This window comes from Xenopus tropicalis, chromosome 6 (assembly GCF_000004195.4).
Source record: "Xenopus tropicalis strain Nigerian chromosome 6, UCB_Xtro_10.0, whole genome shotgun sequence".
Taxonomy (NCBI): domain Eukaryota; kingdom Metazoa; phylum Chordata; class Amphibia; order Anura; family Pipidae; genus Xenopus; species Xenopus tropicalis.
Window position 1 is genome coordinate 9361520 of NC_030682.2, and position 22893 is coordinate 9384412.

General features: G+C 47.6%; 1 protein-coding gene across 2 annotated transcripts; it reads right to left on the reverse strand.

The window, feature by feature from the left end:
• Positions 1-1278: 1278 nt before the first annotated feature.
• On the reverse strand, positions 1279-20960 carry hhatl (hedgehog acyltransferase like). Of its 2 annotated transcripts, none has more exons than XM_031903327.1 (12): positions 17629-17761; positions 13081-13226; positions 11233-11300; positions 9143-9256; positions 8424-8618; positions 6802-7011; positions 5680-5851; positions 5182-5326; positions 4959-4994; positions 3331-3532; positions 2520-2661; positions 1279-1627 (listed from the first exon to the last, which is right to left on the reverse strand). In XM_031903327.1, exons 2-12 carry the CDS (start codon positions 13184-13186, stop codon positions 1506-1508), a joined length of 1512 nt encoding a protein of 503 aa, XP_031759187.1. In that variant the 5' UTR covers positions 13187-13226; positions 17629-17761; the 3' UTR covers positions 1279-1505.
• Between the last annotated feature and the right edge of the window lie 1933 nt (positions 20961-22893).

The window sequence follows — 22893 nt, forward strand, 5'->3', positions numbered from 1 at the left end:
GAAACAACAGCGCCACCTGCTGTTCATTCCAGTTACTAATGCTGCTTTAGGGAGGCAGTTTGATCAGGGACAAATCCTTAGGGGGTTCCCTCTGTTGCTAGACACCCTAAGGCCCTATGGGTGGTGGTTATTATGGGTTTGATAGCATTTCCCACTAAATCAGAATCATAAGGGATTCTGGGAGATATTTCTGGGCTTGGGAGTTAAAATTCCAGGAGTTATTGGGGACCAGATAGGGTTGCCACCTTTTTCACCCTTGTTTTCTTGCCTGTGTAGAGGGAGGGGTGGTGGTGATGTCATAGGGGGTGGGGAGTGGGAGTTTCAGGGGTGGGGGAGTGGGCGTGTTGGGGGAGGTGTTGGGAGGTCCTGCTCATAATGATTGGGTCAGAGCTGGGACTGGGCACCCTGATTGCAGAGGGGGGTGTGGTATGCAGCACTGGGGGTGGAGCAGGAGCTTGTGATTGGGGTGGGGGCTTTCCAGGTGGTCCCCTGACACCCCAGTCTGACACTGGTGGGAGGAGCTAAAACTACAGCAGGGGCAGAATAGGAAATAGGGGGAATTACAAACTTACCAGATTTCTATTGCCGGTAAATCTGTAAAACTGGCTCTGGCCCCAGCAGGTGATTTACCGGCTACAGCAGCCAGGGGGCAACCCTAGAGCCAGGGGGGTAATTCTGAACACTGCCCTTCCCGGGGCATTAGGTACCGTGTCAGTGGGGTGGGCAGTTCTACTGCATTCTGGCTGTTGTATATGACAAAGGGCACGGCAGGACTGTGCAGTTAAAGTAGCCAGATTGGGAGGTCTAGTTGTCCTTTAAAAAGTAGAAGTTCAATTTAAAGGGTAAGTTCACTTAGGATAAAATCCTGGGCAATTTGCTTTTTCCAAGCAACAAAATCAAACCCCCTTTTTACATTTCTGCCCTGATATAGAGCTCTCGTTCCTTACACCGTCTGTTATTGGCCTGAATCATGGGGTGGGTGGGGCTTGGCAGCTGCAGGGAAAAGGAAAATGGCTGTTTGATTGAGCGAGAGCTCCCCCTAGAGTCCATAAACATCCTGTGATTGGAAATCCATCCCTCTGCTTCTGTCTCAATTCCAAGCTCCGCCTCCTTGCCTGACAATGGGAGGAGAGCAGCCCACAAGCTGGGGGGACACTGGTGCAAGCAAATCAGTGTATTGTATATAATGTACTAATAAATTAAATGTATTTCCCTGCATAACTTCCCCTGGGCAGGCAGAGGTGTTAGTAGTAGTTGCACAACATCACAACACAAAGCTTGTACTTATAATAGTAAAATATTTATTAAAGCTACTTTCCCTGTGGCACATCGGTTCCTATACAGACAAATGTAAGGGCTGGTGGCAGATTGTTTGGAACCTGCCTGCCCTCCGGTGCCGGCTGAACTACAACTCTCAGCTTCCCGTGTAGCTAAGCGCTGATATCCCCAGCACAGAGGACGCTGCTCTTTTGCGTTTCATTGGTTTCTACGAACAAACGCGGCGACTAGGCGACTTTCTGCTTCTCAAGCCTCTCTTGCTCGATGGCCATTAGCCGCTCTCGCTCCTTTATCAGCTGCACCCCGCAGTACGTAACAAGCCAGATGGACAGGGTGCTTTCTGGGAAACCTGGGGGGGAAGGAACAGGGAAAATTCATGTCAGCGAGTGTGTGACTGGCAAATGTGCTTCAGCTTTATAAATATGTGTTATTAATAATAATATCAGCTCAACAGAAACGAATGTAAGTATAAGTTCTTCTACTTGTACCACTTGTAGTACCGCCTCTCACCTGTAGGGCTTTCCCATAGGCAGCTACACAGCAGCACCGTACAATAAGTAAAGGTGAGGCAGTCCCCATTATAAATAGGGTTTAGTAAGGATTTGGGGAGCTACATATGATCCCAACTAAGATATAATTACCCCTTATTGGGGCAGAACAGCCCTATTGGGTTTATTTAATGGTTAAATGATTCCCTTTTCTCTGTAATAATAAAACAGTACCTGTACTTGATCCCAACTAAGATATAATTACCCCTTATTGGGGGCAGAACAGCCCTATTGGGTTTATTTAATGGTTAAATGATTCCCTTTTCTCTGTAATAATAAAACAGTACCTGTACTTGATCCCAACTAAGATATAATTACCCCTTATTGGGGCAGAACAGCCCTATTGGGTTTATTTCATGGTTAAATGATTCCCTTTTCTCTGTAATAATAAAACAGTACCTGTACTTGATCCCAACTAAGATATAATTACCCCTTATTGGGGGCAGAACAGCCCTATTGGGTTTATTTCATGGTTAAATGATTCCCTTTTCTCTGTAATAATAAAACAGTACCTGTACTTGATCCCAACTAAGATATAATTACCCCTTATTGGGGGCAGAACAGCCCTATTGGGTTTATTTAATGGTTAAATGATTCCCTTTTCTCTGTAATAATAAAACAGTACCTGTACTTGATCCCAACTAAGATATAATTACCCCTTATTGGGGCAGAACAGCCCTATTGGGTTCTTACCTGTAATTAGAAGCCTCTTGGCTACCAGCAGAGCAAAGTCCAGGCTGTTTAGGGCCAATATGTTATAGAAAATAATTGCCCAGAAGTTGGCTGCACCGAAAACCCCTCTGATTCTCCTGGACATGGACTCTGGCAACATGGCCTGTAATTAAATTAAATTAAATGTAAAGTGCAACATCAGGGAAGCACTTCTTCAAACTCCAATACCCAAAATAACTACTTTTATTTCATTTCATTGCATTCAAAGGCGCAGTGTTTGCTACTAGTCTAGTTACATTTCTACGGAGTAAAAAATGAGTAAAATAACTATAGACTTATGGTATAAAGATCCATATTACAGAAAGATCCCTTATCCGGAATACCCCAGGTTCCAAGCAATCTGGATAACAGGTCCCATACCTGTATATGCATCGTCCTGTACCAGCAATCTCACCTGTATCCGCCACTGTATTCGCTCAGTGTAAGACACACGGAGCTACTTAGTAGCAACTACTTGTCACGGCTACTAAACGCCAGAAAATCCCCTGCCATAGACAATACTGAGAATTGCCTCTGCTAAAACACACGTAGGGACAATTATCAGTAAATGATCAGCATTGTCTGTTCTAGTAGCCGCAACAAGAAGCTGCTACTAGTAGCTCCATGTGTCTTCACCCTAAGTGGGATACTGATCCAATGAAGTAACCAATCACCAGTCAGCTTAGATGAGTATTGTAGAGACAATAGGGTGCTATGTCACTGTTTGGGTGAATGTTGGCAAATGAAGGGCGGGACCTTGCGCTTTACCCGTCACACCACCCAATAAACAAACCTCAAATCTTGCAAAGGGTCCCAGCTGGAAGAATTTCTGCACCCAGAGTTCAAAGTTCAGGCCGAAGCAGTTGCAGACGGACCAGATATAAACGATTTCACACGGGCCGAGCCATAAAGTAGTGACGAGGAAAGTAGCCACGGTGGCTATTAACTCCCTCTTTATGTTATCGTGGCCTTCCCCGATGTAGTCATAGACGTATCTGATAGACAATGGATTATACATTACCAGCAAAGCCTACATGATTACTGTATGTGTATCAGTATGCCGTCTTACTGAGTTAGTATCATAAGCTTAACATTTGTCCCCGTTTGACGGGGACAGGCCCCGTTTCAAGACCCCTTGCCCCATATAGGACTTAGATAATAATATTCAGGACCCATCTATATCAAGTCACTGCCGTTTGGTACTTCCTGTGTGACGGTGACTGCTGTGAGAGACTGTCATGATAGCACTTCCTGTGTCTCTTATGAGAGACTATGATAGCACTTCCTGTGTGATGTAATACAGTGTCCAGAAACGTGTCATGAGAGTGATAATAATTAACTCCAGGCCTTATTTCAAATTACTATGAAGTGTGTGAAAAAGATAAGCTTAAAAAATTCACGAGTTGCTCATTATCACCCTCATGACATGGGGTCGGTTTAAGTCTCTGAATGTCTGCTGTTAGATACCGTCATTGGAGCACTTCCTGTGTTATAGAGTGCAGTGTCTACTGTTAGATACTGTCATGGTAGCACTTCCTGTGTTATAGAGTGCAGTGTCTGCTGGGAGAGACTGTAATGGTAGCACTTCCTGTGTTATAGAGTGCAGTGTCTGCTGGGAGAGACTGTAATGGTAGCACTTCCTGTGTGATAGAGTGCAGTGTCTGCTGTTAGATACTGTCATGATAGCACTTCCTGTGTGATAGAGTACAGTGTCTGCTGGGAGAGACTGTAATGGTAGCACTTCCTGTGTGATAGAGTGCAATGTCTGCTGTTAGATACTGTCATGATAGCACTTCCTGTGTGATAGAGTACAATATCTGCTGTTAGATACAGTCATGGTAGCACTTCCTGTGTGATAGAGTACAATATCTGCTGTTAGATACAGTCATGGTAGCACTTCCTGTGTGATAGAGTACAGTGTCTCCTGGGAGAGACTGTAATGGTAGCACTTCCTGTGTGATAGAGTACAATGTCTGCTGGGAGAGGCTGTCATGGTAGCACTTCCTGTGTGATAGAGTGCAGTGTCTGCTGTTAGATACTGTCATGGTAGCACTTCCTGTGTGATAGAGTACAATGTCTGCTGGGAGAGGCTGTCATGGTAGCACTTCCTGTGTGATAGAGTGCAATGTCTGCTGTTGAATACTGTCATGGTAGCACTTCCTGTGTGATAGAGTACAATATCTGCTGTTAGATACAGTCATGGTAGCACTTCCTGTGTGATAGAGTACAATATCTGCTGTTAGATACAGTCATGGTAGCACTTCCTGTGTGATAGAGTACAATATCTGCTGTTAGATACTGTCATGGTAGCACTTCCCGTGTGATAGAGTACAATATCTGCTGTTAGATACTGTCATGGTAGCACTTCCTGTGTGATAGAGTGCAATGTCTGCTGTTATTAGCCGTGCTGCCGGTACGTACTTGCAGAGCCAGTCATTGATCCCACGGTCGAAGTGCCTGCAATAGAACAGACAGGGAGAAATGAATTGTGGGTAGCGCAATGCTGGAATACTAACGGGTGGAAGAGGGAGGCGGCTAGTAGTGATGTGCCCAACCCTAACCCGTTTGCTCCCCATTTGGACCCGGCTTCTCCCCTCTATTTATACCCCCTGTCCGACACTCCCACCCTGGGAATGCCTCTTACGTTTCCGCGAAGACATAAAGCATGGTGATACACTTGGGCGGCTGTGGGGGGTCGAGGTGGTCCAGCCTGGAGATGGTGTTTATAACTCCGAACATCACGGCGGCTTTCACCCAGTCGTACACCAAGTTGGAGTAGGCCAAGCCCGCTGTCGGCAGATAGGGAGAAGGATGACAGTTTAGCAGAATACAGGGGGTAATGTAATAAGATTCCCACCAGGTCTAGAACCAGTGCCGGGACAGGATTGACCAGTACCCAAGGCACGGTGGGGGAGTGATGAGCGGGGACTGGGGTGACAAAAGCCTTAGCCCTCGCTCATCATTCCGGCATCTGAAGACTACCCAGAACTAGGGGTAGGCAGACAAAGGAGGTATGTGCCTAGCGCCCTCTTCTGCCTCCCCCTAGTTCTGGATCTGCATTGAACTTTGACTATACATTAGCCCCCAGTGGTCAAAAGGCCCGGTGCCCTGCTAACCCCAGAACATCAAGCGTTTTACACACCCAGTGACCAGTCAGAAAGGCGGTTGGTAAACTTCAGGTCCGAGGGGATGGTCAGGATGTACAGGTAATGGAAGAACACGTCCACCAATAGAATGACTAGGATCTGCGTCAGAGCATTGACTCGGATGTTCCACATCTCATTCTCCCTCCGAGTCAGGACTCTTGTGTTCACCTGCAACATGGAGTTTATTTATCAAACCACACTAGCACATATAACCAGTATAGATGGGTTTTCAGATGTATCTAGAAGAGCAAATGGGCATTGTACACAATTCTAACCCTAACTTATGTTCTAGATGGGTTTTCAGATGTATCTAGAAGAGCAAATGCGCATTGTACACAATTCTAACCCTAACGTATATTCTAGATGGGTTTTCATATGTATCTAGAAGAGCAAATGGGCACTGTCCACAATTCTAACCCTAACTTATGTTCTAGATGGGTTTTCAGGTGTATGTTGAAGAGCAAATGGGCATTGTACACAATCCTAACCCTAACTTATGTTCTAGATGGGTTTTCAGATGTATCTAGAAGAGCAAATGCGCATTGTACACAATTCTAACCCTAACGTATATTCTAGATGGGTTTTCATATGTATCTAGAAGAGCAAATGGGCACTGTCCACAATTCTAACCCTAACTTATGTTCTAGATGGGTTTTCAGGTGTATGTTGAAGAGCAAATGGGCATTGTACACAATCCTAACCCTAACTTATGTTCTAGATGGGTTTTCAGGTGTATCTAGAAGAGCAAAAGGGCTTTGTCCACAATTCTCACCCTAACTGATCTTCTAGCTGGGTCTTTGGGGGTATTTAGAAGAGCAAATGGATATTGTCCACAATTCTCACCCTAACTGATCTTCTAGATGGGTCTTTGGATTATAACCCTAAATGGCCTTCACACTTCACACAAAACCCTGCCACATCTCCCACCCCCACAGTATTGGTTCCACTGGACTATAAAATTTCTGGATTCTGGATTTGTACCTGGATTTGCACCCCTTATAGCCCTCTATTGCATCGCATATTCCCTTCCAGTCCCATCCATATAAAGTGTTTATTTATCAAAAACACTAGCACATATAACCAGCCCCCTCGATTCCACACTCCATGTACCCACTTACCTGCACGTGAAACTGGTCAAAAGTCATAATAGGGCCAAAGAAAAAGAAAGGGAGGTAGAAATTGTATTTGAGAAGTTCCATCGGGGAGTAGAACCCTTGTTTCCTCTCGCAGGTCTCCAGAGCGAAGCTCATGCAGCGCAATATGGAAAATCCACTGCCTCCGTAAAAGAGAATGTCTTGGAGGCTAAACGTCCCCGTGACAAAGCCACTCTGGAACCAAACAACAGCATGGATTTAGCTCCTCCCACCCAGGATGGTTATAGGAAATACACTAGTGAAAAATGAAATGGACAGTTAATAGGTAAAACTGATGTTTTTATCACTCAGTTTTGCCTTTTTTGCCCATCCATTAGTTCATATATACCCACCACAAAGGGGCAGATTCAACCAAGACAGGTCTCTAATGCTATTGTATAGTAATTGGTCTGTACAGACCAGTGGTTATAAAGCTATTGGTTTCAGTTCAAGCCCCATTTGAAGTTCCAACCTTTGGCCAGAGTCCCCCTTAGTTAATGGAATGAATACAGCAAACACATATTTAACACAAACCTCGCCCTAACTGACCTTCTAGATGGGGTTTCAGGTATATCTAGAAGAGCAAATGGGCATTGTACACAATTCTCATCCTAACTGATCTTCTAACTTGGTCTTTGGGTGTATCTAGAAGAGCAAATAGGCATTGTACACAATTCTCATCCTAACTGATCTTCTAACTTGGTCTTTGGGTGTATCTAGAAGAGCAAATGGGCATTGTACACAATTCTCATCCTAACTGATCTTCTAACTTGGTCTTTGGGTGTATCTAGAAGAGCAAATGGGCATTGTACACAATTCTCATCCTAACTGATCTTCTAACTTGGTCTTTGGGTGTATCTAGAAGAGCAAATGGGCATTTTACACAATTCTCATCCTAACTGATCTTCTAACTTGGTCTTTGGGTGTATCAAGACGAGCAAATGGGCATTGTACACAATTCTAACCCCAACTGATCTTCTAGATGGGGTTTCAGGTGTATCTAGAAGAGCAAATGGGCACTCTACACAATTCTCACCCTAATTGATCTTCTAGATGGGGGTTCAGGTGTATCTAGAAGAGCAAATGGGCACTCTACACAATTCTCACCCTAATTGATCTTCTAGATGGGGGTTCAGGTGTATCTAGAAGAGCAAATGAGCACTGTACACAATTCTAACCCCAACTAATCTTCTAGCTTGATTTTTTATGTGTAAAAAATGGGCACTGTCCACAATTCTCACCCTAATTGATCTTCTAGATGGGGTTTCAGGTGTATCTCGAAGAGCAAATGGGCATTGTCCTCAATGCTCACCCTAACTGATCTTCTAGATGGCTTTTCCAGTGTATCTAGGACAGCAAATGGCCATTCTACCCAATTCTAACCATAAATGGTCTTCACGTTAAGCCCCCGCCACATCTCCAACCCCACACGTTTGGAACCACTGATCATCCGCGTAAAATTTCATCTACGCAATTTGTCAGCCCATGGGTGGGACTTCTGGAGATGTCCCTCTCACTTCCATTCATATCAGATGATTGTGGGAAGAAAGAACGAGATGAAGAGGAGTGAAAAATAAAAAACATGATCACTTAAACATAAAACATACTTGCCAAGTGTTGAACGGTTCCATTTTGAAGGTGGCCAGGCTACAGAGGCCTGCAGCAAAGCACAGCCACTTGCTTTTAACCAGCGAAATGGTGTAGAGGAAGAAACAGTGGGACAAGATGAGCATCAGGTAGTTGGTTCCCATGATCGCCAGTACCGTCAGGATCCCGTACAGCATGTAAACGTATGATCTGTACTGTGTAGAAACGCGTGTTAACATGGCAACATAGTCACTGAGCCTGATAAAAGACACACACCCAGCAACATTTTCTTAATATCTAGCACTTTGTGACTTCAAACTAGACTGAGTATACAAGCCAGCCTGACGGAGAGGCAATGGCTGTGTGGGAAACTGCAGACTCGGCCGTAAAACCTTCAGAGAGTTTTTGGAGAAATAAAGCGAATGCTAACTAAAATAAAGGTGTACTTGCCCTTTAATTTGAGGCCATTGGGGCCTAAGTAAGGTTGCCACTAGGTCAGAATTTTACTGACCTAGCGAAGTAGTTGGTAAAGTTTACCCTAAAGCCCATGATCCACCCAGGACCTGGACATCATTGCCCCGCCCCCCCTTTGATCATCTCCCTGCCCATATTATGTCATGGACCGCCCCTTTTGTCACCATCCCCCGTCTCCTTTTATTCTGAAAAGGTGGCAACCCTAGGAACAATTTCTACAAAGGGGGAGCGGCCTATTTTGAAGGCGCTGAATAAGAAGACCCACCTGAGGAACCATTAGCGAAAAGAACTTGGCAAAGATGACGTGTCCCGAAAGGGCAAAGATAATGTAGTTCCTGAATGTGTTGAACCACATGGCCCATTCGAAGTCGGCAACGTCCTGCGGGGAAACGGCGAAACATTGGTACAAAGTAATGAAGAGAAATATATAAACAGGTATGGGATCCCTGTTATTCAGAAAACTCCAGATTATGGGAAGGCCGCCTCCCCTACAGTCCAGTTTAAGCAAATACTGTATATACTCGAGTATAAGCCTAGTTTTTCAGCACCCAAAATGTGCTGAAAAAGTCACCCTCGGCTTATACTCGAGTCGGGTGCCATGGGTCCCTCCATACTAGCACCCTCTGTCCTTTGTGTGCAAATTAGGCCCCCCGCAACCAGACCCTCCAGTGCCCTGGCCCACTCCCAAATTTATCTTCATCTACCAACCTCACTTGTCCCATTCTGCACTAGACATTGCAATTTATATTCTATATAAACTATATATAGTTTTGAATGATTTTAACTCTTTGTGTTTTATCTGGGTTGCTGTTTGAGCTAAGGGGGTAGTACTCTTAAGGTATCATTATTGATACCATATTGTTTTTGTTGACCCTCTTCTCCACTTACAGAACTAATTTACTGTTTTCCTTTGAAATAAATATTTAAAAACATATACCGCACTGATGCCTCATTTAATGTAATTGTAATGGTATTTATTTTTATTATTGAAACTTAGCAGTAGCGGCTGCATTTCCCACCCTAGGCTTATACTCGAGTCAATAAGTTTTTCCAGTTTTCTTAGGTAAAATTAGGTACCTCGGCTTATATTCGGATCGGCTTATACTCGAGTATATACGGTAATAACAGCACCTTGTATTTGATAGGAACCAAGCGGCATGAATCTATAAATGATTCCAATACAATCCTATTGGTTTATTTAATGGTTAAATGATTCCCTTTTCTCTGTAATAATAAAACAGTACCTGTACTTGATCCCAACTAAGATATAATTACCCCTTATTGGGGCAGAACAGCCCTATTGGGTTTATTTAATGGTTAAATGATTCCCTTTTCTCTGTAATAATAAAACAGTACCTGTACTTGATCCCAACTAAGATATAATTACCCCTTATTGGGGGCAGAACAGCCCTATTGGGTTTATTTAATGGTTAAATGATTCCCTTTTCTCTGTAATAATAAAACAGTACCTGTACTTGATCCCAACTAAGATATAATTACCCCTTATTGGGGGCAGAACAGCCCTATTGGGTTTATTTAATGGTTAAATGATTCCCTTTTCTCTGTAATAATAAAACAGTACCTGTACTTGATCCCAACTAAGATATAATTACCCCTTATTGGGGCAGAACAGCCCTATTGGGTTTATTTAATGGTTAAATGATTCCCTTTTCTCTGTAATAATAAAACAGTACCTGTACTTGATCCCAACTAAGATATAATTACCCCTTATTGGGGGCAGAACAGCCCTATTGGGTTTATTTAATGGTTAAATGATTCCCTTTTCTCTGTAATAATAAAACAGTACCTGTACTTGATCCCAACTAAGATATAATTACCCCTTATTGGGGGCAGAACAGCCCTATTGGGTTTATTTAATGGTTAAATGATTCCCTTTTCTCTGTAATAATAAAACAGTACCTGTACTTGATCCCAACTAAGATATAATTACCCCTTATTGGGGCAGAACAGCCCTATTGGGTTTATTTCATGGTTAAATGATTCCCTTTTCTCTGTAATAATAAAACAGTACCTGTACTTGATCCCAACTAAGATATAATTACCCCTTATTGGGGGCAGAACAGCCCTATTGGGTTTATTTAATGGTAAAATTATTTTTAAAAGCCTTTAGGTCTGGAGATTCAAATTACAGAAAGATTTTTTATCCAGAAAGGTCCCAAGCATTCCGGATAACAGGTCCCATACCTGTATATACCAGAGGGCCACACATTGTAGACATAAAGGGGATGTGTTCTGATTCACAGATACTAAATAATGGATTTATTTTTGTTAAATATAAATAATGGCAGTTTGCTGAGCTCTTTGATGCCCTCGCCCGTTGGGTTTCTCTCTCACCATTTTCCTCCCGAAGTAATGCCAGCCCTCCTTTATGTTCTCCCGAAATGACTTCCGATTCATTCCATCTGCCCAACAAGACAGAATAAGGAAAATAAAGATGGAAAGGTTTGTTATTTACTAAAGATATTTACAAAGCAGCAACACTGAGGGGCTCATTTACTAACCATCGATTTTCTATTTCAAACTTGATTTGGATTTTTTAGAAAAAGTCGAACGGCTAAAAATTTCGAATTTGACAATTAAACTCGCCGAGTTTGTGTAGAAAATCCACAATGCATTGAAAATAGAGGTCATAAATGGCCGGTCAAAACGGGAGTTAATACGATACCGCCCCCAGGTTAAAGGGTAAATCTACAAACCATATTATTAACGTATCCCAAACTCAATATTTTTAAAAAAATAATTCATATTAAAAAAATACAGACCCCGTAATGTTCCCCGCAATGTTCCCCGTAATGTAGAAGTCACTGGCAGAGGCCCCTCCCCTTTCCTTGAGGTTCTTTCTTTTGTCTCGAAACTTTCGAGATTTCACTGGGTTTTGTCCAAAAATCCTGAATTTTTTGAATTGTTGTAGCAACAATTCGTCAGGATTTTCATGGCGACAATTAAAAAAAGTCCAGTTTTTTTATGACTTTTCTCACAGAGACTTTTCCTTGCGACTCTTTTTTAGTAAATATTAGACATTTGGGAAAACGAATTAAGTCAAATTTAAAAATAAAACAAAAATGGGAAATTATGGAGTTTTAGTAAATCTGGGTTGCCACCTGACCAGTATTTCACCGGCCCTAGTTGGTATAATACCAGCCAGGGCCGGGGTCAGTATTACAAAACTTGCCCTCTGCCCCCCCAAACTGCCCCCGTCCCTCCTCCTATCCCCTCTCCCAGCTCCCTTTCTAACCTTGCTCCCTATCTCCCCTTGAATACAGGCCACAGACATCATGCCATGCCCCGCCCCCACTTATGTCACAACCCTGCCCCAATGTCACAGACCCGCCCCCTTGTGGACCCTCCCTGGCTGGTAATAGGCTATGTATCCCCAACTCCCATCCACTCAGAAAAAAAAAAATCTTCATTAAAGGAAATGTAAACCCTGGATACAAAGTCCTTTATTTTTTATGGTTTTCATGGACACGGTCGGTAGAAAATGAAGTTAGTGAGAGGAGGAAAGTCTTGTGACTGCTTAGAACTGACCGGAGAAACCAGAGATGACTCTTCTCTCCTCACTGACTCCACTTTCTGAGCGAAATCACAAAACTTTTACTCATCTTACTGAGGGATTGTATCAAGCGAACTATAAGGAACAACAGATGGAGCCGGGGTCGGATACCGAGAGACTGGGTCAGATACCGAGAGAAATCCTGGTGGCCCCGGCGACCCTTGCCGGTGCTCCCCCTGCCCAAACGCTCCTCCCCTGACACGTTAAATTTACGCGCTCGGGGGAGGACGTTGGGTGGGGGGCCCTGCGAGGGGGGTTAGGGGGGCCCCTGCGGAGGGGGGTTAGGGGACGCGGCCGGCGGGGGCACCTGCAGGGCCCCTGGGGTGGGAGCCCCGGTGGGCCCTTCACCCCCCAGTCCGACCCTGAGTTCTAAGCTATTTCACATGAAGTTGTTTTGATGAAAAAAAAATTGATCAAATGTTGATGGTATTGACGTTGGCATATTGTGTGGCCCCCAAAGCACTGATCTAGCAGTTCAATTCCTGGTTCCACTGTGCCTAATGTGATTAGCCAAAACCAGACCCAACTTGGTTCCTTTATGGGTCACCAACTGACCCACCAAGCTTTCCTTACCTTGATAAAACCCCACAATCCTTTGAGCCCAAGAAGAAGAAGAAGGTCGCGCTTACCCCTGGAGGCTTCGATTATTCCATTGAGGGAGTAGACCAAGGCACAAGTCACCACGAGGGCATAGAAGCCCAGCTCGTAGTGCGGCAGCGCCGTTTTGATTCCCATGGTGCGGCTTTAGCGGCACAGACGGCTCAGAGATCCAATTCTAAAGGGGAAGGAAAACATTTACAGAAATCATGAGTATGCAGTTTTTGTAGAAATGGTTTAGGTGATGCTTTATGGCCAGGCTGTCTGGCTGGAGGCCCCCACTAGAGGGTGGGCGATATTGGGAGAATTTAGGCTAATTCGATCGTTTGGCCCTGGGGCCAAACGATCGAATTAGAACAGCAAAATAGACGCAGTTGGTTCGGGGACCGGATCAACGAGCCGATGCAGTTCCCAATCCGACTAAATTTTTAAACCTGCTCGATCGAGATCTGCCCGATTTCAGGCCAGATATTGGTCGGGCAGGCCCGTCATGTGACCCTACACAGGCTGAAAAGCTTCTGAATCGGTCTAAGGGACCCATATCGGCAGCTAGAATCCTACCTTTACTGGGCCCAAGAGCTCTGTACCCTGCACTGTAGGATAGGAACCAATCAGCAGCTAGGCTGACCTGATAGGGAACTGAAGCCTGTCTGTGCTTGTGTGACAGCAGGGCTGTGATTGGCTCTCCCCCCTCCTACTGTGCTTCTGGCAGGGACCGTTAGGACACGCCCACCCCTCATGTGAAACCCAGACAGGGACCTGAGAGGATCTATAGGGATCCAATAAAGGGGCCATTGTTACAGATAGGGTTAATGTTTAGCCCAAAGGGAAACCAGCACCGGATATTATTCATAATTGCCTACAGGGTTAGGGGTTTCATTTATCCAATATGTCTCCTTTAATAAACCATTTTCATATAAATATACTTTAGCAGTATGTGCCATTGGGTAATCCTAAATAGGAAACTGCCATTTTAGGTACTAAGGGCCGCCCCCTGGGATTATAGGAGTCACAGTGCACACAAACAAGCCAAGGCACACATACATGCTAGGCCCCATCAGCCAATGAATGGGCAGAGTTCTGCCTTTTGCTCCCACACTACTTCCTGTTACAGTTAGAGCTGCATCACTTCCTGTCAGCTGATCTCTGAGGGAGCACACAGCCCATCACTAAATGGCGGCTCAAGGGAAAGGATGTAAAAGGGCAATATTTACTGATATATATATTCCTATATATAGATAGCAGTGAAGCTGTTTGTGCCCCGAGGAGGCAGTTTAGTGCATTGCCAGCTCAGCACTACAGGGACGGAAACAGGACCCGGCCGGGTGGGCTTGGGGGATATTTCTGGCTTTAAACTGATCATCAGCAGATACCAAATAGCACAAATTCATATTCTCTCTATTTATTCTCAGCTGTAAATCAGCTTGAAGCTCTGAGGGTACAGTTGCGAGGCTTGGTATATACAAGTGTTGTTACATAGTAGATGAGGTTGACAAAAGGACACTCCTACCTCAAGTCCAAGCCTTCTCTGTACTCTGTCTATTTCATTCATATCCCATTTAAACACTGGAGAGTCCCCTCCTTCTGTTGAACCTTCACTTTGTTTCATTGTCCCCTTATAGTCCTTTATTAACAGATTCAATAAAAGTGGACCCAACACAGAACCTGCACATTACTAAGAACCTTAGTCCAATCGGAGAATCTGCCACTGATCACTGTTCGCCATGTTTTAAGCAGTCCTGTATCCGTGTACTAATAACCCGATAGAAAGGTGTCATTTATGCAGCACCATGTAAAAAGCTATGGCAAAGTCCAACTCGATCACATCCACTGCCACCCCACGGTCCAACATTCTACTGTCCAAAAAGCAAGTATGTCCCTCATAAAGCAACACGGATTACTAGTTATACTGCCATTCTCCAGAACATATTCTTGAATGTGGTCTCTCAACAAACCTTCAAAAACAAATGCCCACAACAAATGTCACACTTACCGGCTTGTAATTGCCAGACTGAGATCATAATTCCTTATTAAATAACAAGATTATATCCGCTTTCCTCTAATTCACTGGCAGGGTTGGACTGGGGGGGTGAAGGGCCCATCGGGGCTCCCGCCCCAGGGGCCCTGTAGGTGCCCCCGCCAGCCGCGTCCCCTAACCCCCCCCCAGGTGCCCCCCTAACCCCCCCCAGGTGCCCCCCTAACCCCCCTTGCAGGGCCCCCTGCCAGACGTAAAATTAACAATATCCACTAGAGCCGGGGCCCGGTGCATCTTTATACTGGTAATATATCTACTTTTTTTGGGAATTAGTCTTTGCAAGTAAATCAATTAGTTCCTTATTCTCTATATTTGCCACCTTGATTGCTGCTTTACGCACGTTGTAGCATTTATAGGCTAAAAATATCTGTCTTCTCTAATTTCTATCCTCTCGTTCATTTCCGCTTGGAGCTATTTTAATCTCACTAACGGCAGTTAGCGCCTTTCCACCAGCCACGCCCCCAAGAGCTACTATCAAGAGTATAAAGCTCTTTTCTGATTATGGAAGCTAGGTGCTGCGTGTCTAAGTGGAATTACTAGGGCAGAGTAGCCCCCTGTGGCCATGGAGTGGGGCAGGGGGGGAGCACAAAGACAGAAGGTGTAGGTCGAATCTGATCTGCCCCCCCCAACTCCCATTATTGCCTATAATGGGGCCTGCAGGTGTGGGTTACAGGGGGGCCCAAGGCCCTGGTGTATCTCGCTCGGCGTCCACTGTTCTTCATGACTGAGGCTTCTCTCAGCTAGTGGATGGCTAAACATAGTCCACCCCATAGCCAATTAGAACTCTAGAATTTCCATTGGGCTTGAGCAACCTGCAACCAATCAGAGCATTAGTTCTCAGGCATAGACCAACCTATAGCCAGCCATAGCGTTAGTAAATTAACAGACAAAAGCAACTCATATGGGAGCATTAGAATAATCAGAGGTCTACACCAGCCTGCGGCCATCTAGAACATTCTAAAGTCCACAGAACCAGGACAATATGCTCCTACTTGTTCATAAACCAATAGTTAACAGAACCAACTTGTAGCGGCAATATAAAGGTGCAAAAACGAATGTACCAGCCCATTCTGCTGTAGATCTCTGTTGAGCTTGGGGTGGATACAGACAGGGCTGCAGTTGCAGGTCCAGACCTTCTGCCCTACCATGTGGCTTCCCATCAATGATATCTTCTGTTTCGCAGCCTTCATTTATTTTATTTGGGAACTGTGTCGTGCCGAGGCCTGCAGCGCTCTGATAAGTCCTTGCTCAGGGTGTGGTAGCGCTACGTCTCGAGTTTATCAGATACTTGTCTACCCTACCCGACTTGTAGGCACTCAAATGTGTCATCCAACCATCTAAATATTATAAGTATGGCAATGTCTGTTGGTAAATGTTTGTGTGGCCCCTATATGTATTTTAATATCCACCCAGAAACACTCCACTGAATACAAACTTATTGTCATTAAAGAAACCTGCCTTGACCCTTATTAATTTAGTTGTTTCTCTCTGTACTCTCGAGTTCCATAAACTCGACCACACCTGATACCTTACTAATGCTTTCTAGAGAGGTGGGATGATGCTATTAACCTGTGAGTCTATGACCCCGGCTGCCCCATGGTGGGGGTCCTGTAGACCATTATGCTTATATAATCCTACTTCTTTGCCCAATAAGGGAAACAGGGGCTGGTGGAGGGTCCAGAAGCGTCACAGAGGGTCTGTGATGTGTAATTTTATAACAAGCCATCTTAGGGGACATCTTTAGGGAGCTAGTAAGTTGCACTCACACCGTCTCCATCTAAGACTTACTCTCCTGATTAGTCCCATTGAGGGTGTAAGTGGCACCTTGACCCTTGTATCTTATACTATATTAAAGGGGACCTGTCACCTTAAGAAATAATTCCAAATTCCACCAGGGCTGTTACCTCAGTGGCCCCCACACCCCCTCAGGGGCCCCCACCTGCCCACTCACCCACCGCCGCGCCATATACTTTGCTGTGATTGAAAGCGGAAGGTGGGGATCGGGTCTGGGTCGGCGGTGCCCACCAGGGTTTTTCCCACAGTGTCCCACCGGCCCAGTCCCACCCTATTGCACCCCCTGGCACTATTATTTATCATTATTAACATTTATTTATAAAGCGCCAACATATCCCGCAGCGCTGTACAATAAGTGGGTTTCATACATTGGGCATACAGAGTAACATATAAAGCAATCAGTAACCGATACAGGAGGGGAAGAGAGCCCTGCCCAAAAGAGCTTACACTCTACAAGGAGTAACATATAAAGCAATCAGTAACCGATACAGGAGGGGAAGGGAGCCCTGCCCAAAGAGCTTACACTCTACAAGGAGTAACATATAAAGCAATCAGTAACCGATACAAGAGGTGAAGGGAGCCCTGCCCAAAGAGCTTACACTCTATATTGTGCTCTGCACCTTACACTGGATTTCCAGCCAGACCCCCGATGCAATTGTTTCTTTAATAAACACTAAGGGGGGGCTTTTGCTCCCCTTGCATCTGGGGTCTCAGTAACTGACCCCCAAAATCTCCCCCCTGGATAACCTACCTGTATAATGAGCCCTACTTATCTATAGCAGTATATTGTATTCTGCACCATTATTTCTTCTATTGGAGCCAGATGCCCCGCTGGGGTACAGCACGATGCCCCCTACACGATGCCCCCGCTGTGCCATGTTACTGACTGTGACCCTCGTATATTGTGCTCAGAGGAGCGCAGTGCAAGCACTCGGGAGGGAGGGGGCGCCAATTCAGCATCTCTTTCCAATAATAGCTGAGTGGTGGGGCTGTTCCTCCGCAGTGCTGTGTGTGCAGCAGGGTGTAATTACAGTAGCTCCGCTGCAGCACTGCAGAGCAATATGGCCGGGCACATACCCCCGGGGGGAGCAGGGGCAATACTGGGATAATATTGGGGCAAATCTTTATCCTTTAGCATCTCACTGAGATATTATAGAGATAAATCCCCCTACAGCTATTGTACATTGGCACAAAGGGGTTATTGTCTTACTGTGGAGGGGGGGGGGTAGGAAGGAAAGGAGGAGGTTTTAATGTAATACAACTCCCAGAATCCTAGGCTGGGCATGGATACAGTCTAGCAATGCCGGTAGGAAGGGAAGGAGGAGGTAATACAACTCCCAGAATCCTAGGCTGGGCATGGATACAGTCTAGCAATGCCGGTAGGAAGGGAAGGAGGTAATACAACTCCCAGAATCCTAGGCTGGGCATGGATACAGTCTAACAATGCCGGTAGGAAGGGAAGGAGGAGGTAATACAACTCCCAGAATCCTAGGCTGGGCATGGATACAGTCTAACAATGCCGGTAGGAAGGGAAGGAGGAGATCCCTGTGCCAAAGAGCTTACAGTTAAAAAAGTCTAGTTAATACAACCGTAGTGTGAGATGGACTTGGTCCTGGAAGATGGTGGAACCGAGGAGCCTCCAGCAAGTTGGCCACTGGTTGGGCAACACGGATATAATGCTTTATCTTGCCCCATTGTCACATTTTGTGCTACTGTTGGCATCTGGCACTGTGCTGACTCTGTTTGTACTACTGGCACTACCCTGCCCTACTGTCTCCATTGGTCTACTGGCAGCATCTTGCCCTACTGTCCCCATTGGTCTACTGTCCCCATCTTGCCCTACTATCCCCATCTTGCCCTACTGTCTCCATCTTGCCCTACTGTCCCCATCTTGCCCTAATGTCTCCATCTTGCCCAACTATCCCCATCTTGCCCTACTGTCTCCATCTTGCCCTACTGTCTCCATCTTGCCCTACTGTCCCCATCTTGCCCTAATGTCTCCATCTTGCCCAACTATCCCCATCTTGCCCTACTATCCCCATCTTGCCCTACTATCCCCATCTTGCCCTACTGTCCCCATCTTGCCCTAATGTCTCCATCTTGCCCAACTATCCCCATCTTGCCCTACTATCCCCATCTTGCCCAACTATCCCCATCTTGCTCTACTATCCCCATCTTGCCCTAATGTCTCCATCTTGCCCAACTATCCCCATCTTGCCCTACTATCCCCATCTTGCCCAACTATCCCCATCTTGCTCTACTATCCCCATCTTGCCCTAATGTCTCCATCTTGCCCAACTATCCCCATCTTGCCCTACTATCCCCATCTTGCCCAACTATCCCCATCTTGCTCTACTATCCCCATCTTGCCCTACTGTCCCCATCTTGCCCTACTATCCCCATCTTGCCCTACTATCCCCATCTTGCCCTACTATCCCCATCTTGCCCTACTGTCCCCATCTTGCCCTAATGTCTCCATCTTGCCCAACTATCCCCATCTTGCCCTACTATCCCCATCTTGCCCAACTATCCCCATCTTGCTCTACTATCCCCATCTTGCCCTAATGTCTCCATCTTGCCCAACTATCCCCATCTTGCCCTACTATCCCCATCTTGCCCAACTATCCCCATCTTGCTCTACTATCCCCATCTTGCCCTACTGTCCCCATCTCACCCTACTGTTGGCATCTAACCCTGTAGCCAACATCTTGCCCTGGATTTGCCATCTTGCCCTTCTCTCGCCTTCTTGCCCTGCTGTTTACATATTGTTCCATCATATCTATTTTGTACTATTGTCCATCTTAACCCAGTGCCTCCATCTTGCCCTACTATCTACAGCTTACCCTGCTTCCTCTACTGTCTCCATCTTGCCGATCTGTCTTGATCTTGCCCTACTGTCTCCATCTTACCCTACTGTCTCCATCTTACCCTACTGTCTCCATCTTGCCCTACTGTCTCCATCTTGTTCATCTGTATTCATCTTGCCCTACTGCCTCTATCTTACCCTACTGTATTCATCTTGCCCTACTGTCTCCTTCTTGTTCATCTGTCTTCATCTTGCCCTACTGTCTCCATCTTGCCCTACTGTCTTCATCTTACCCTACTGTCTCCATCTTGCCCTACTGTCTCCATCTTGCCCTACTGTCTCCATCTTGTTCATCTGTCTTCATCTTGCCCTACTATCTCCATCTTACCCTACCATCCCCAATTTACCCTACTGTCTTCATCTTGCCCTACTGTCTCCATTTTGCCCTACTGTCTTCATCTTGCCCTACTGTCTCCATCTTGCCCTACTGTCTCCATCTTACTCTACTGTCTCCATCTTACCCTGCTATCTCCATCTTACCCTACTGTCTCCATCTTACCCTACTGTCTCCATCTTACCCTGCTGTCTCTAAATTGGCCAACTGTCTTAAACTTATGCTACCATACCACCTTGTTGTACTGCTGCCATCTTGCCACTATTGCCACCTTGCCCTTCTGTCACCCTACTTTTATAGTCTGTTGTTAACAGATTCCCATTCTTTGCCACCCCACGGTTCCTATGAACAAGTGCAGATCTGTAGTCAAAGAGATGCAACCCCAAAGTGCTTACATGAAACAGTGTAACTAATATGAACTACAAGTCCCAGAATTCCCCAATAGCCTTTGGCCAATGCTGTATATTGCAGTTGATAACAGTTGCTGACTGGATCATTAGTACAATCAGTAATATTACTAACAAGAGACACTAACAGAGCCCCTATAGAGCAGTTAATGCCCAGCAATAGCCTCCCCTCCCATTGCAGTGAGACCCCCCCGGCCGGAGCTCTAGGAAGGAGCTCCCTGCAGTGCATTCACCCTCCCCACTCCCTCCACTCATTGCAATGCAAATGGCCCCACAGTCCTGCCAGTGATTTGTGGCTCTGCCTGGCACCCACTCAGCCCCTGTCACTGACCTTGGAATGCTGTGTAGGAGCCCGGGCAGGAGTCGGACAGGAGTCGGGCAGGAGCTGGGCAGGAGTCGGGCAGGAGATCAGTGTCGGGCACAGAGGGCTAATGGGACAGGGCAGCCCCAGGGATCCATGTAGGCACCGAGGCACTGGCTGAAGTAAGTTTGTGGGGTGGGATGAGCAGCCGGCACTGCAGGGATGGGTGGGAGCTGTCGGAACTGCCAGTGACAGGGAGCTGGGATCCAGTACAACTGATATGCACAGGTGCAATGGGGGCTGGGCCTGTGGGGCAAAGGGGGGCTGCACAGATCAGCTTTACTGGGGGTGTGTACTGGGGTCTGCCCAGGCTGGGGGCACAGGGGTAGGGATGCACAGGGGATGTGCCCAGGCTGGAGGCACAGGGGTTGGGATGCACAGGGGATGTTCCCAGGCTGGGGACACAGGGGTAGGGATGCACAGGGGATGTGCCCAGGCTGGGGACACAGGGGTAGGGATGCACAGGGGATGTGCCCAGGCTGGGGGCACAGGGTTGGGATGCACAGGGGATGTGCCCAGGCTGGGGGCACAGGGGTAGGGGCACAGGGGATGTGCCCAGGCTGGGGGCACAGGGGTTGGGATGCACAGGGGATGTGCCCAGGCTGGGGGCACAGGGGTTGGGATGCACAGGGGATGTGCCCAGGCTGGGGGCACAGGGGTAGGGATGCACAGGGGATGTGCCCAGGCTGGGGGCACAGGGGTAGGGATGCACAGGGGATGTGCCCAGGCTGGGGGCACAGGGGTAGGGATGCACAGGGGATGTGCCCAGGCTGGGGGCACAGGGGTTGGGATGCACAGGGGATGTGCCCAGGCTGGGGGCACAGGGGTAGGGATGCACAGGGGATGTGCCCAGGCTGGGGGCACAGGGGTTGGGATGCACAGGGGATGTGCCCAGGCTGGGGGCACAGGGGTAGGGATGCACAGGGGATGTGTCCAGGCTGGGGGCACAGGGGTTGGGATGCACAGGGGATGTGCCCAGGCTGGGGGCACAGGGGTAGGGATGCACAGGGGATGTGCCCAGGCTGGGGGCACAGGGGTTGGGATGCACAGGGGATGTGCCCAGGCTGGGGGCACAGGGTTGGGATGCACAGGGGATGTGCCCAGGCTGGGGGCACAGGGGTTGGGATGCACAGGGGATGTGCCCAGGCTGGGGGCACAGGGGTTGGGATGCACAGGAGATGTGCCCAGGCTGGGGGCACAGGGGTTGGGATGCACAGGGGATGTGCCCAGGCTGGAGGCACAGGGGTTGGGATGCACAGGGGATGTTCCCAGGCTGGGGGCACAGGGGTAGGGGCACAGGGGATGTGCCCAGGCTGGGGGCACAGGGGTAGGGGCACAGGGGATGTGCCCAGGCTGGAGGCACAGGGGTAGGGGGCACAGGGGATGTGCCCAGGCTGGGGGCACAGGGGTTGGGATGCACAGGGGATGTGCCCAGGCTGGGGGCACAGGGTTGGGATGCACAGGGGATGTGCCCAGGCTGGGGACACAGGGGTAGGGATGCACAGGGGATGTGCCCAGGCTGGGGGCACGGGGGTAGGGATGCACAGGGGATGTGCCCAGGCTGGGGGCACGGGGTAGGGGGCACAGGGGATGTGCCCAGGCTGGGGGCACAGGGGTTGGGATGCACAGGGGATGTACCCAGGCTGGGGGCACAAGGGTTGGAATGCACACAGGGGATGTGCCCAGGCTGGGGGCACAGGGTTGGGATGCACAGGGGATGTGCCCAGGCTGGGGACACAGGGGTAGGGATGCACAGGGGATGTGCCCAGGCTGGGGGCACGGGGGTAGGGATGCACAGGGGATGTGCCCAGGCTGGGGGCACGGGGTAGGGGGCACAGGGGATGTGCCCAGGCTGGGGGCACAGGGGTAGGGATGCACAGGGGATGTGTCCAGGCTGGGGGCACAGGGGTTGGGATGCACAGGGGATGTGTCCAGGCTGGGGGCACAGGGGTAGGGATGCACAGGGGATGTGTCCAGGCTGGGGGCACGGGGTAGGGGGCACAGGGGATGTGCCCAGGCTGGGGGCACAGGGGTAGGGATGCACAGGG

Excerpts from the sequence above, each read along its gene's own strand:
- hhatl (XM_031903327.1), bottom strand. The coding sequence starts at position 13,186 with ATGGGAATCAAAACGGCGCTGCCGCACTACGAGCTGGGCTTCTATGCC. Across the intron at positions 5,327-5,679 it reads CCTTTCTGACTGGTCACTGG|CGGGCTTGGCCTACTCCAAC; the intron begins GTGTGTAAAACG and ends ATCTGCCGACAG. Across the intron at positions 3,533-4,958 it reads ATCAATGACTGGCTCTGCAA|ATACGTCTATGACTACATCG; the intron begins GTACGTACCGGC and ends ATTGTCTATCAG.